The sequence below is a fragment of the Carlito syrichta genome, unplaced genomic scaffold (genome assembly GCF_000164805.1).
Source record: "Carlito syrichta isolate Samal-C Ts95f unplaced genomic scaffold, Tarsius_syrichta-2.0.1 Scaffold290103, whole genome shotgun sequence".
Lineage (NCBI taxonomy): Eukaryota > Metazoa > Chordata > Mammalia > Primates > Tarsiidae > Carlito > Carlito syrichta.
Genome location: NW_007234199.1, coordinates 263713 through 276118, shown reverse-complemented (window position 1 = coordinate 276118; position 12406 = coordinate 263713). Strand labels below are relative to the sequence as shown.

The 12406-nt window shown below is 35.9% G+C and overlaps 1 protein-coding gene across 1 annotated transcript in view; it reads left to right on the top strand.

The window, feature by feature from the left end:
- The window catches only part of ZFAND4 (zinc finger AN1-type containing 4), a 34142-nt gene extending 21962 nt beyond the window's left edge, over nucleotides 1-12180 (top strand). Inside the window, 5 exon segments of the mRNA XM_008054401.2 lie at nucleotides 886-1314; nucleotides 1317-2060; nucleotides 3022-3076; nucleotides 10380-10497; nucleotides 11796-12180. Coding sequence (XP_008052592.1) covers nucleotides 886-1314; nucleotides 1317-2060; nucleotides 3022-3076; nucleotides 10380-10497; nucleotides 11796-11931 — 1482 coding nt within the window. The 3' untranslated portion in view covers nucleotides 11932-12180.
- The last annotated feature ends 226 nt before the right edge of the window (nucleotides 12181-12406 follow it).

Below are 12406 nucleotides of genomic sequence, written 5' to 3'. Positions count from 1 at the left end.
TTATATATAGTTGTACTTATTGCTAGGATTTTTTACAGCAAAAAGATAAAAGCAAACTCAGCAAAGTGAAAAGGTTCATGGAGCCAGTTCAGAGAAAACCAGGCACAAACTTCTTAGAGTCCTCATTCAGTAGAGTGTCATAGGGCATGCTTAATTTTTCTGTCAATGAGTTGTGGAAACACATATGAAATGTCCATAGGGAAGCTCATGAGAGATTCTGTGCCTGGAGTTTTATGGGCCTGTTCATATAGACTCCCTATGCCTAGCATGTACATTTCAGATTTGCAGAAGGAAGGCAGGTGCTCAGTATAAACCATATTTTTGCACCAAAAGTTTAGGTACAACGAGCCACTCTGGCCATTTAGGTTCATGGAAACCTTCCTGAAGTGTAAGTTCCTGGAAGTCAGCTAAGGGCCAACCTTGCAAGCAAACCTTTTCAAGGATAGAAATTTGGGCCTATCTCTTTTATTTATTTATTTTTTTGTATGGCCTATTAACTCTTTGTCTGCATACCAACCTAATGAAAAACATATTCATCCTACTAGAAAAAACTGTTGAGGATTTAAAAATAGGTCAAACAACATCATACTAATATAATCAGTTCATTTTCTTCTCAGTAAAACTCAGAAATATCAATAGTGAGGAAAATAAATAAAATGAAATTTTTCTTTAACATTCTCAGAAAATTATAGTCAATAAAGGAAGATAGCAAAATTCTTAACAATTATAATCTTAAGATTTTATTCTTTTTGAACCTTTTTAAATTGAGGTAGTAAAAATGTCAGTATGCTATGGTAAGTAACACTTTCTTCTTTCATTAAGTTTTGTTAATGGGCAGAAAACATGACTATGTAAAGAAATTATATATTCACTCTTTTCTTTTAGCCTAAGAAAGCTGTCAAGGTAAAACCTCGCCCACCTATAGCTCCTCGACCTTCTAGTGGTTCCACAACAGCAGCTCGCCACAGACTATTAAGGGTTCTCCCGCACATCGGGCAATCTTGTTTACCGTCTTCTGGGAATGCATATCTACCTGAAACATCCAAGAATGCAGTTTCAAGTTTGGCAGCTCAGCCCTTTGCTGATAGACCCGTATCATCTATCACTAGTGAATTTCTAAAGGAAGATGGTAACTGGAATAATAACACACTGTCTCATTCCAATAGTGGCATCAAACTACCACCTCAGATACCCCATATGGAGTTTGAAAATGGCAAAGAGCTTGCTGATTCTGTTTTCCATCTTGGATCATCCTTGCCTAGACGGACAAAACACTTTTCAGGAAGCCTGACATCTAATAGTGAGGATGACACTGTCTTATTTCCAACTCAGAACAGTTTGTAACTGAAGAATCACTTCTACCTGAAGTGGGTTCATTTGCTTTATTTACAGAAGTAAATGCTGATGAACAACACAGTGGCTTAGAAGGTACACGGAAGGTAAATCCAGAGTTCTTACTTCCTAATGGTGATAAAGGGTTGGAAGCTACAGAGCAGCATCTTAAACGTGTTACAAAAATGTTGAATGGTGAATCAGTAGAGACTGCAGTTCTTAACCCTCGTGAATTAAGTCCTCACAAGAATAGACTCTTGTCACCTCTTTGGTTTTCTGCACCAATATCACTACATAATTCTCTGGTGAAACAACAGAGACAGTCCAAATGTTTTGAGTCTGGGAACCTCGAATCTTCTGCTTCACAAAATGTGCTCCGGTCATTGGATTTTCGAAACATAACTGATTCTTCTTTCTCTAGGACTCCTCGCTTTCAAGGTGTTAAAGTTGATTCACCTGGGAAAAGATCTGATATTATTTCCAAAGTTGAGGCTAGGGATATCACAGAAATGGCTAACAAGGCTTCCAGAGAGCCTGTTGGTTGTGTAAATAGTATTGGTTTTCTTGCTTCACTGGCCCGGAACACAAACAGAGATAGTTTACAGAGAACTCGTGGAGCAGGCAGGCTTCGGACCCCTGGAATTGGGCTGTCTACAAACCACCAGCATTTTCAGGAAGAAAGTCTTAGGAAAAGTTCTCCCCGGGTAGAACCTACAGAATTTTTTCTAGTAAGTATTTTCCTTTCAACATAATCTGCTACAAAATAAGCCTGCAGTAGGGTTATTTTCATACATTTCTCTGAAAATATTTATCTAGCTTGTAGAAAATCTTTTTGATGGTTGGATTTTAAATAATGTCTTAGACCTGAATTGAGAAATATAATTTGAAAATAAGTTCATATAAACAGTTTGTCATATATATATATAATTATTATTACATATGTATACCTTATTTTTTAAGAAATGGGATTTTGCTTTGTTGCCCAGGCTGACCTCAAACTTCTGTGCTCAAGCAGTCCTCCTGCCTCAGCCTCCTGAGAAGCTGAGACTATAGGCATTTGCCACCATGCAAAGCAGTATTATTTTTATTTCACTTTTTTGGTTTTTTTTTTTTTTTTTTTAGAGACAGAATCTCACTCTGTTGCCTAGGCTGGAGTACAGTGGCATGATCATAACTTACTGTAACCTTGAACTCTTGGCCTCAAACAGTCCTCATGACTTAGTCTCCTGAGTAGCTAGGGCTATAGGGATGCATGCACTACTACGTCCAGCTAATTTTTTAAATTTTTGGTAGAGATGGGGTTGCTTAGTGTTGTCTCAGGCTGATCTCAGACTCCTGGCCTTAAGCACTTCTTCCACCTCAGTTTCCCAAAATGCTGAGATTGTAGGTATGAGCTATTGTGCCTAGTCTTATATTTTTAAATGCTAAATATTGTAAATGTTTTTTCCAGGTCAGAATTATATTTGAGTCATCAAATTTTACTCTCTTAAAGATGAAATAATAAGTACAATGTTGCTAGTTGTGAGAATAAACTTCCAAGTTAATTTTATTAAGCAAAAATTAGATTAAATAATTAAAAATGAAAGTTCAACCAGTAGCTTAGGAATAAAATACAAGCATGTCATGTTTTGTGATCACTTCTATTTTCTATTGACTCACCTCTGTAGATGTTTTGTGTTTTAATTTTAGTCTGCTCGTGGTATTGGAATGCATGGAAATAATGCATCAGCAGGGAAAAGAGTAGGTAAGATACAGATATATTGAAAACAATATAAGCCTAATAATCACATCATTATGCATGTTGAATTTTCAAAGAGAAATGGAGAGAACATTCTCTATGGTCTATACAAAGTAAACTTTCTAAATGTTTTTCTAATTAGGAAAATGACTGTAAGAACTGATTTATTTTGGACATGTCTGAAGAATAAAACAAAAATTGAAATAGAAATATTTTGTCTTGGGAGAGGTATGATCTGTGTCGAAAACCAAGATTACTGACAAATGACTATGTAGTTCCCAACCTCCTCAGTCACTGGTCACTCTAGAGCCATGTGGGTTTTGAGGAATGACCCTAGAAAGGTGTTTTTTAGCATCATGGTCCAATATCAAGAAGGGTATGGTTATAATGAACTGATCATTTCTGGATAAAAGAAAGGGACAATCTCTAGTACCTGTACTTTCCAAAGTATAGTAGCAGAAGTGAATATAACGTTAACACTTCCTTCTACCAGTATAGTAACACTTGAAGGATACACTGGCCAGTTATTATTTTCAAGGAGGAGGGAAACCATCTTTTTTAATGTTTAATACCCAGACCAAGGATGGGAAACTCACTATCAAAGATGTGCCACCTTTGTAGCCCCAAGATTTTAAATGATACTTTATATATTATGGTTGTCATGTGAGCTTTATGATTTTTTAAAGAGAAACTTTATAGAGTTTTTCATTCCTACATAAGACTCAAGTTTATAAAGTCTTAATCTATCCCCTTATTTTTTCAAAATTTTTATTGTGATAAAATAGACATAACATAAAATTTACCATCTTAATCATTTTTAAGTGTACAATTCAGTGACTTCAAGTACATTCACATTGTTGGACATGCATCACCAACATCTTTCTCCAGAAGGCTTTTCATCTTGCAAAGCTGAAATGCTGGGCTCATTAAAAACTAGCTCGTACTCCCCCCTTCCCCCAGCCCTTGGTAACCACCCTTCTCCTTTCTGACTTTATGATTCTTAGATATTCTAAGTACCTCATATAAATGGAATCATACAGTATTTGTCTTTTTATAATTAGTTTTCTGTACTTATCAGAATGTTCTCAAGGTTTATCTGTGACATTTCTTCCTTTTTGTGGCTTGTACTCCATGGTGTGTGTATGCCACATTTTGCTTATTCATTCATCTGTTGTGTTGCGTCCATGTTTTAGATATTGTGAAGAATGCTGCTATGAACATGGATGTATAAATATCTTTTCAAGACCCTGCTTTTAATTCTTTTGAGTATATACCCAGAAGTGAAATTACTGGACCATATGGTATTTCTGTTTTTAATTTTTTAAGGAAACTTCATTTTTTTTCCACAGTTGCTATGCCATGTTACATTTCTACCAACATTGTACAAGGATTCTGATTTCTCCACATCCTTGTAAACACTTGTTATTTTCTGGGTTTTTTTTGCTAGTAGCCATCCTAATGAGTATAAAGTAATATGTCGTTGTGGTTTTGATTTGCATTTCTTTGATGATTAGTGATTCCCTAATTAGTGAAGTTGATTCCTAATGAGTAATTTCATGTACTATTTGGCCATATCTTCTTTGGAGAAATGTCTATTCATGTTCTTTAACCATTTTTTAATCAGGTTGGATTTCTTGGTTGTTGTATTTTAGGGGTTGTTCACATATTCTGGATATTAATCCCTTATCATATAAGTGCTTTGCAAAATTTTCTCCCATTCTGTGAATTACTTGTTTACTCTTTTGATAGTATATTTTGATGCACAGAAGTTTTTAATTTGCATGAAGTCCAATTTGTCTGTTTTCCTCTATTACCTGTACCTTTGTTGTCATAGCTAAGAAATCACTGCCAAAGCTAATGCCATGAAGCTTTTTCCCTGTTTTCTTCTAGAAATTTTCTCGTTTTAGGTATAATGCTTAGGTCTTTGATCTATTTTGAGTTCATTTTGTACATGTTGAAAAGTAAGGGTCCAACTTCATTCTTTTGCATTGGACATCCCATTTTCCCAGTATCTTTTGTTGAAAAACTATCCTTTCTATTGAATGGCCTTGGCACTCTTGTTGAAAGTCATTTGACCATATATGTGAGAGTTTGTTTCTGGGCTCTGTATTCCATTGATCTATGTGTCTGTCTTGTGCCAGTACCACATTGTTTTGATTAATGTAATTTATCTACTTACAATGCTATAGTTGTTTTTCCTTGACATATGCTCAGGTCTGTCCTGTTCTAACTCACAGCTAATCCTCTTGGAAATTTTCATTGCGCCCATCTCTACTTGCTCAGCTCTAGTACAGGCTCCAGTGCTTCTAGTGCTTCTTCACCTCTGTTCTCACTGCTGAAACTGCTATCAATGAAGTCACTGAACATTGTCATCATTTTAAATTCAATAGATGCCTCTGTATCTTTATCTTACTTGATTTTTGTGGTGGCCCTCATTCTTTAGTTTTGTTTTCTCCCTCTCTCCCTCCTTCCCTCCCTCCCTCCCTCCCTTCCTTCCTTTCTTCCTTCCTCCCTCCCTCCTTCCCTCCTCACGCTTCCTTCTTTCCTTTCTTTCATGTTATTTCTTCCTTCCTTTCTTTTTTCCTTTCTTTCATGTTCTTCCTTCCTTCCTTTCTTTCTTTTTCTCTGATAATAACTCACTGGATCCTTGAACTCATGGGTTCAAGCAATCCTCCTGCCTCAGCCTCCTGAGTAGCTAAGATTACAGGCATATGCCATCATGCCTGGCTAATTTTTAAAATTTTTTTTAGAAACAGGGTTTTGCTATGTTGCACAGGCTAGTCTCAAACTCCTGGCCTCAAGCAATCCTTCTGCCTGATGAGATTACAGGCTCTAGCCACCACACCTTTTTTGTTATACACTTTCATTTTGGTTTTCTTTTTTCCTCCTCTTTTTAAATTTCTGTTTTCTTCTTTATCAGCTCTTTGCTTCTCCCCAGATATACACTCTTTTTGTTTGATTTAATTTGGGTTCAAGGCATCAGGTAGCTACCTACAATGATGATTCCCCAAAGTAGAACTATGTAATGTGATGCCATTTCCTCTCACAGTAATAACTATCATTCTGAATTACCTAAAAGAGTCTTTGTAAGTTTTATTTAATTGACTTACTAGATTACTTTATTGGTCCTCTTTTCACTATAGGGTCCCCCTTGGAAACTTTATTCTCATCGTTTTAGCTATTGTTTTTAGGCAGATAAATACCAGCCTTGCATCTGGAACACTAATTTTTTACTCTTTGACTGCCTTTCTGTTGGGTTAGTTTTTATGGATCACTGTGTTAGATAAAATATTAGACTAGGAAATGCCCAACAAGTGAAACTCTATCTTTCATCTTACTCTGAAAGCAGCTCTTCACATCAAGTTCATTTTGTGGAAATTTTCTTTATTCATGTATTCGATATACATCTGAGAGAAGGCTTCAACAGAAGAGTTTATGATGATGTTTTATAGGATAAGCGAAATTTTACTAGGTTGACAAAATGGAGTGTTTTAAAAGAAGAGATTGCAAATGTGAATGGGACATCATTCAGGGTAGGTATGATGTGGTAAATAACAGGAAGTGATTCTGGAAAATTAGAAAGGTATTACATTGGACATAAGACCTTGAATGCCAGTCCAAGGAATTTGAATTTTTCCTGTTGATAGTAGGAAACTAATATATTAGTGGTGGTTCCTAGCATGGAGTGGGTGACTAATAAATCATTTTCTCAGAATGGGTAGAAAGATATATGGAAGTCATTCCCATAAGAGATGCTGCAGTCATTTTTTGTGCCTCCTCATTTCTGTTACTAATGTGCTCTCTGTCTCTGCACATTCACAAGAGTTCTTCAATTAAAAAAAAAAGTTTGGAAAACATTGAGTTAAGCATCTCTAAAGGAAATTTTTAAAAAGTGTAACTGCACTGAGCTAAATTATTATCAACAGGTTCTTCTACTACTGTTTAAGAAAGAATATCTTAAGCCTGAATTTCAAAGATAGTTTCAAGTAGATGAACTTCCATTGGATATGCTGTAATATATGCCTTCATTCTGTGTCCTGTGCAAGTGCTTATCTTTTTTTTTTTATAAATATTTTAAGACGTGGAATTTTGTGAAATGTTCTTGGTACCTCTAAATGTACTTGAGAAAGAAAATTCTTATTAACAAAGTTGGTACCTAGGCACCATTGGGAATCATTCAATTAGTTGTTTCAAATTTTGTTTCCAGTTTTGTGCAAGATCTGGCAGTGTATTTTAGACTGATAATAAACTTAATTTTCATGGGCTTGAATACTGAGCATCTGATAAGGGTTGTGACAAAAGACACAGTACCAATTAATTGTAAATCCAAATTTGAACCACTGAAGGATTTTCAGAGACTTTTAACTGCTGAATAAACATTTAGCTCAACTCTCCCAAACCTTTTTCAGTAGTGAAGAATAGGTGCCAGTACCATTGACCCTGCCATTTCTTCCCTATTCTTTCCACTTGTTCTTGCTTTCTTTCTTTTGCCTCTCACTTCTTGGCCTTTAGTGCCACCAAGCACTTGTGTATCATACTATTATTTTGACAACTATGTACAGTAAATTTGAGCCTCCCTGCTTATGCCTGGGGTTTGTTGGCATTTTGGTCAGTTCTAAGAGAAAATTCACTTAATAACTAAAGAAATTGATGTACTTCTTTCTTGTATAATAACAGATGTGCTCTCTTTTAAAAAAAAATCAAGTTGTTATAGTACAGAATTTAGTAAATATTTTTTTGAAAGCTGGTAGTACTGTGAAATTGAACTCTATACTATAGACTAAATAACATGACATTTTATATAATTATATATCATATTTAAAACTTTCAGAGTGCTTTTTACATATGTGAACTGATTTGGAACTTAAATCACTTAGTAACCTAGGGAGAAAAATAAATGATATTATGTCTCTTTTTTTTCTTTTTCTTTTTTTTTTTGAGTTGGGGTCTCACTCTTGCTCAGATGGACTACAGTAGCATGATTACAGCTCACTGTAACCTTGACCTCCTGGACTTAGACTATACTTTTGTCTCAGCTGGAACTACCAATGTGCACCATCTACCTGACTAATTTTCTGATTTTTTTTTTTTTTTTGTAGAGATGAAGTCTTGCTATGTTGCCTAGGCTGCTCTTGAACTCCTGGGCTCAAGAGATCCTCTCACCTTGACCTCCCAAAGTGCTGGGATTACAGGCATGAGCCACGATGCCTGGCCTAAATATGATTTTGAACCAGACAGTTTTCTTGATTCTCTGTCAAAGTTTGGTATATCTTATAAATACTGTTATTAGAAATCATCAGAAAAGTGGTGTGTATAAAAAGTCCTAAAAATGTAACTCAGTAGAAACCTATCACATTTAAAATAAAATTAAAAAAGCACCTCTATTGCAACTTCACTTGTAGGTTTTGTAAATAATTTTATTTTTTTATTTTAGAGTTGTGGGGTAAATGTGAGGATTTACTAAATAAGTAAATTTTATACTGGTCAGGTTTGGTCTTCTGTCGAACTCTCTCTCCCCCTGATGGTGAACTTTCTACCCAGTGTGTGACTGTGTGCCCCTTATCTCTCCACCCCTCCCATCTTTAGCAGTGTCCAGCATCTGTTACCTTCACCTTTGTGCTTATTGTCCAGTAATCAGGGCCTGCTTGTGAGCCAGAACATGTGGTATTTGATTTTTTGTTTTGTGATAGTTCACTTAGAATGATGATCTCCTGCTGCATCCATGTTGCTGCAAAGGACATGATTTTGTTCTTCTTTATGGCTGTTTAGTATTCCATTGTGTATATGTACTACATTTTCTTTTTCCAGTCTACTTTTGATGGACATCTGGTTTGGTTCCATGTTTTTGCATTTGTGAATAATGCTGCAGTGACTATATAGGTGCATGGTCTTTTTATGTTGCTATGGGTATATTCCCAGATGTGAGATTGTTGCTTCCTATGGTAGCTCAATTTTTAGTTCTCAATTTTTAGAGAAAATGCCACACTGCTTTCCACAAAGGTTGAACTAGCTTACATTCCCACCAGTAGTGTAGAAGCATTCCCTTTTCTCCACAATTTAACCAACATCTGTTCTTTTTTAACTTTTTAATGATAGACGTCCTTACTGGTGTTAGATGATATCTCATTTTAATTTTGATCTGCATTTCCCTGATGATTAGTCAGGCTGAGCATTTTTTCATATGCTGATTGGCTTCTTAAATGTCTTTCTTGAGAAATGTCTGTTCTTGTCCTTTGCCCACTTTTTAATTATTTTTTTTTTCTGTCAGTTTGTGTTTCTTATAGATCTTGGACATTAGGACTTTGTCAGATGCATAGCATTCAAATTTTTTTCCCCATTTTGTGGATTGTCCTTTTACTCTTTTGACTATGTATTATGCTGTGCAAAAACGTTGATTAATTTGGTAAAGTCGCACCTGTCAATTTCAGTGTTTGCTGCATTTGCCTTTGAGGACTTGTCCATGAATTCCTTGCCTACTCCAATGTTCAGGAGGGTGCCCTAAGTTTTCTTCTAAGATTCTTGTAGTTTGAGATTTCACAATTAAACCCTTTATCCATTTTCAATTAATTTTTGTATATAGTGATAGGTAGGGGTCCAGTTTCACTCTTTTGCATGTGGCTAGCCTGTTTTCCTAGTACCATTTGCTAAATATGGTATCCTTTCCCAGTGTTTTTTTGTTGGCTTTGTTGGCTGAAGGTTCATGGGTTTATTTCCAGATTCTCTGTCCTGTTCTATTAGTCTGTGTATCTATTCTTGCACCAGTGCCATGCTGTCTTGGTAACTATAGTCTTGTAGTAGAGTTTAATGTCTGGAAGTGTGATTTTTTTTGGTGAGGATTACTTTAGCTATTCAGGCTCTTTTTGTTTCCATATGAATTTTTGTATTGTCTTTTTTAGGTTTGTAAAAAATGATGCTGGAGATTTGATAGGAATTGTGTTGAATCTGTAGATTGTCTTGGTGATTTCCCACATTTCCCACATCCACAGGTGCTCTCTGTTTCAGATGTGACTGGTGTGGGGAGAAGACTTCCACTATTTTTTTATTTTTATAGAGATGGAATCTTGCTATGTTACCAAACTGGTCTTGAACTCCTGGCCTCAAGTGATCCTCCTGCCTTGTCCTCTTTAAGTGTTGGGATTACAGGCATGAGCCACTGCTCCTGACTAAATTATTTTAGATTTTAAAATAGCACAGATTAATTTTTATGGCACATTTGCTTTGCTAGGGATGCATTTTGTGTTTTGCTTAATAATATTTCACATTTAGGATTTTATGCCTGTGTTAATCAAGGTGTCCTTTCTCTAAACAGGAGAATGTACTAATCACCTGCCACCTGTGAAAGGTCCTATTCCAACAAAGAAGAAAACAACAAATCATTGTTTTCTTTGTGGAAAGAAAACAGGACTGGCTACTAGCTACGAATGCAGGCAGGTTGGCCATCTGAAGAAGCTGAGATGCCTTCTCTGTGGTGACCCAGCTTGGGGATTATGCAAAATAAAAACATAATTTAAATTGGGCACATATAGCCATCATTAAGATGATAATCAAGTAGCAACTTCTTATTGGCTGAAATAAAGAGCAAATAGATAGCTCATGGGTTTCTAACAGGTAAAAACGGAGCCTCCCTGCCCTTTAAATTAGGAGATTTAAACCAAATGAGGAGTGTACCTTCTTCATCTTATGATAAACTTGTTGTTGTTTTTTCTTTTTAACCTTGCCTTGGAAGAACCCTTCCCCCAAGATTCTAATTTAAATTGAACAAAAAATGAATAAATTTAATTTGCTATGAATTTTAACAATTATATGGTACACTTTTATATTAAAATAGATGAATGAGATCTATTCAAAAATTATGAATTTTTTCTTCCTATAATTATTTCTTTTATTAGCATTGATTAATATCCTCCAAGGGTGGTGTATGCTCTTAGGTTGAAACCAGGCATTGAAAAGAACTGCCCTTTTAAAAAAATTTTTATTTATTTATTTTTTATTTTTTTTGAGTTGGAGTCTCCCTCTGTTGCCCAGACTGGAGTGCAGTGGCCACTCCTGGCCACCGCAGCCTCGACCTGCTGGGCTCCGGTGATCTTCCGACTCGGCCTTCCAAGTAGCTGGAACTACAGGCGCGCGCTACCATGCCTGGCTAATTTTTGATTTATTGTAGAGATGAGGTCTTGCCAAGTTGCCCAGGGGGGTCTCGAACCCACGGGCTTAGGCAATCCACTTACCTCAGCCTCCCAAAGCGCGGGATTACAGGCTGAGCCACTGAGCCCAGCGGACTGCCACTTTTTAGAGTGAATTCTGTTCAAATGAAAACAGTTTATCTTGTTGCTAGAAATCGTTTTTAAAAATCCTTTCATGGCATAGTTAGATTTTACATAATTTTCTCATGAGATGGAATTTTTCAGCAATTCAAAGTTCTTTCGGGTTTACTAGGTACAAAAGAAATTGTGGACATATTTACTCATAAAGTTATATGCCCTACTTCCTGTTTCATTCCATGCTGTGGATTCTTTATTATCAACTGTCATATTCATAGAGAATTAACTTGTTTTTTGGGCAGGGTGTTTGTGCTTATTTATGAGTGGTATGGAAATGTCAGTGGTGAAATTGTTAAAGAGAACCAAAGGGCTCCTGTTGAACTATCTAAAGTCAAGCTCCTATCTACCAAGGAGATGAGCCTTTCCTAGAAATGTGACTATTCATGTAAACTTTTTTTGTGCTTTAGATGTGGAAACAACTTCTGTGCATCTCATCGCTATGGAGAAACTCACGGCTGCACCTATGATTACAAGAGTACAGGGAGGAGATACTTGCAGGAGACAAATCCTGTGATTAATGCACCAAAACTTCCAAAAATCTAACTCTTTCTCTGCACCTTACTGTTCTGCCTGAGGAATCGTATTATAATGACAGAAGAAATATCATTTAGACTGCATTATCTTTGTTCGACTCCAAAAGACTTGCCAAATTAACAAAAGCATAGATTGCATACTGTTAGAGAATGAGATTGCTACTGTATTTGACATCTTTATTCTTTGGTGAATCAAAAGTTTTAAAAGTAGTTTAAAAAACTTTACACTACAATGATTTAGCTTTGTTATTGCATGGCTTGTGTTAAGTGTTTTATGTTGGATATTGAGATTTTGTGACACAAATCTTCAAAAGATGTATTTTAGGGAGTTACTATTGAGTGTGTAACCAGGCTTCCACATGTGCAGAAGTGAATAGTCATGTGATGGCTCTGCTCAGATTGAGCATGGTTTTTTCTCTTTTCTTTTTTTCCTTTTTTTTTTGCCAAGGTGGAATGGCTGGAGATTTTTTAAAAAAATCCCTTGT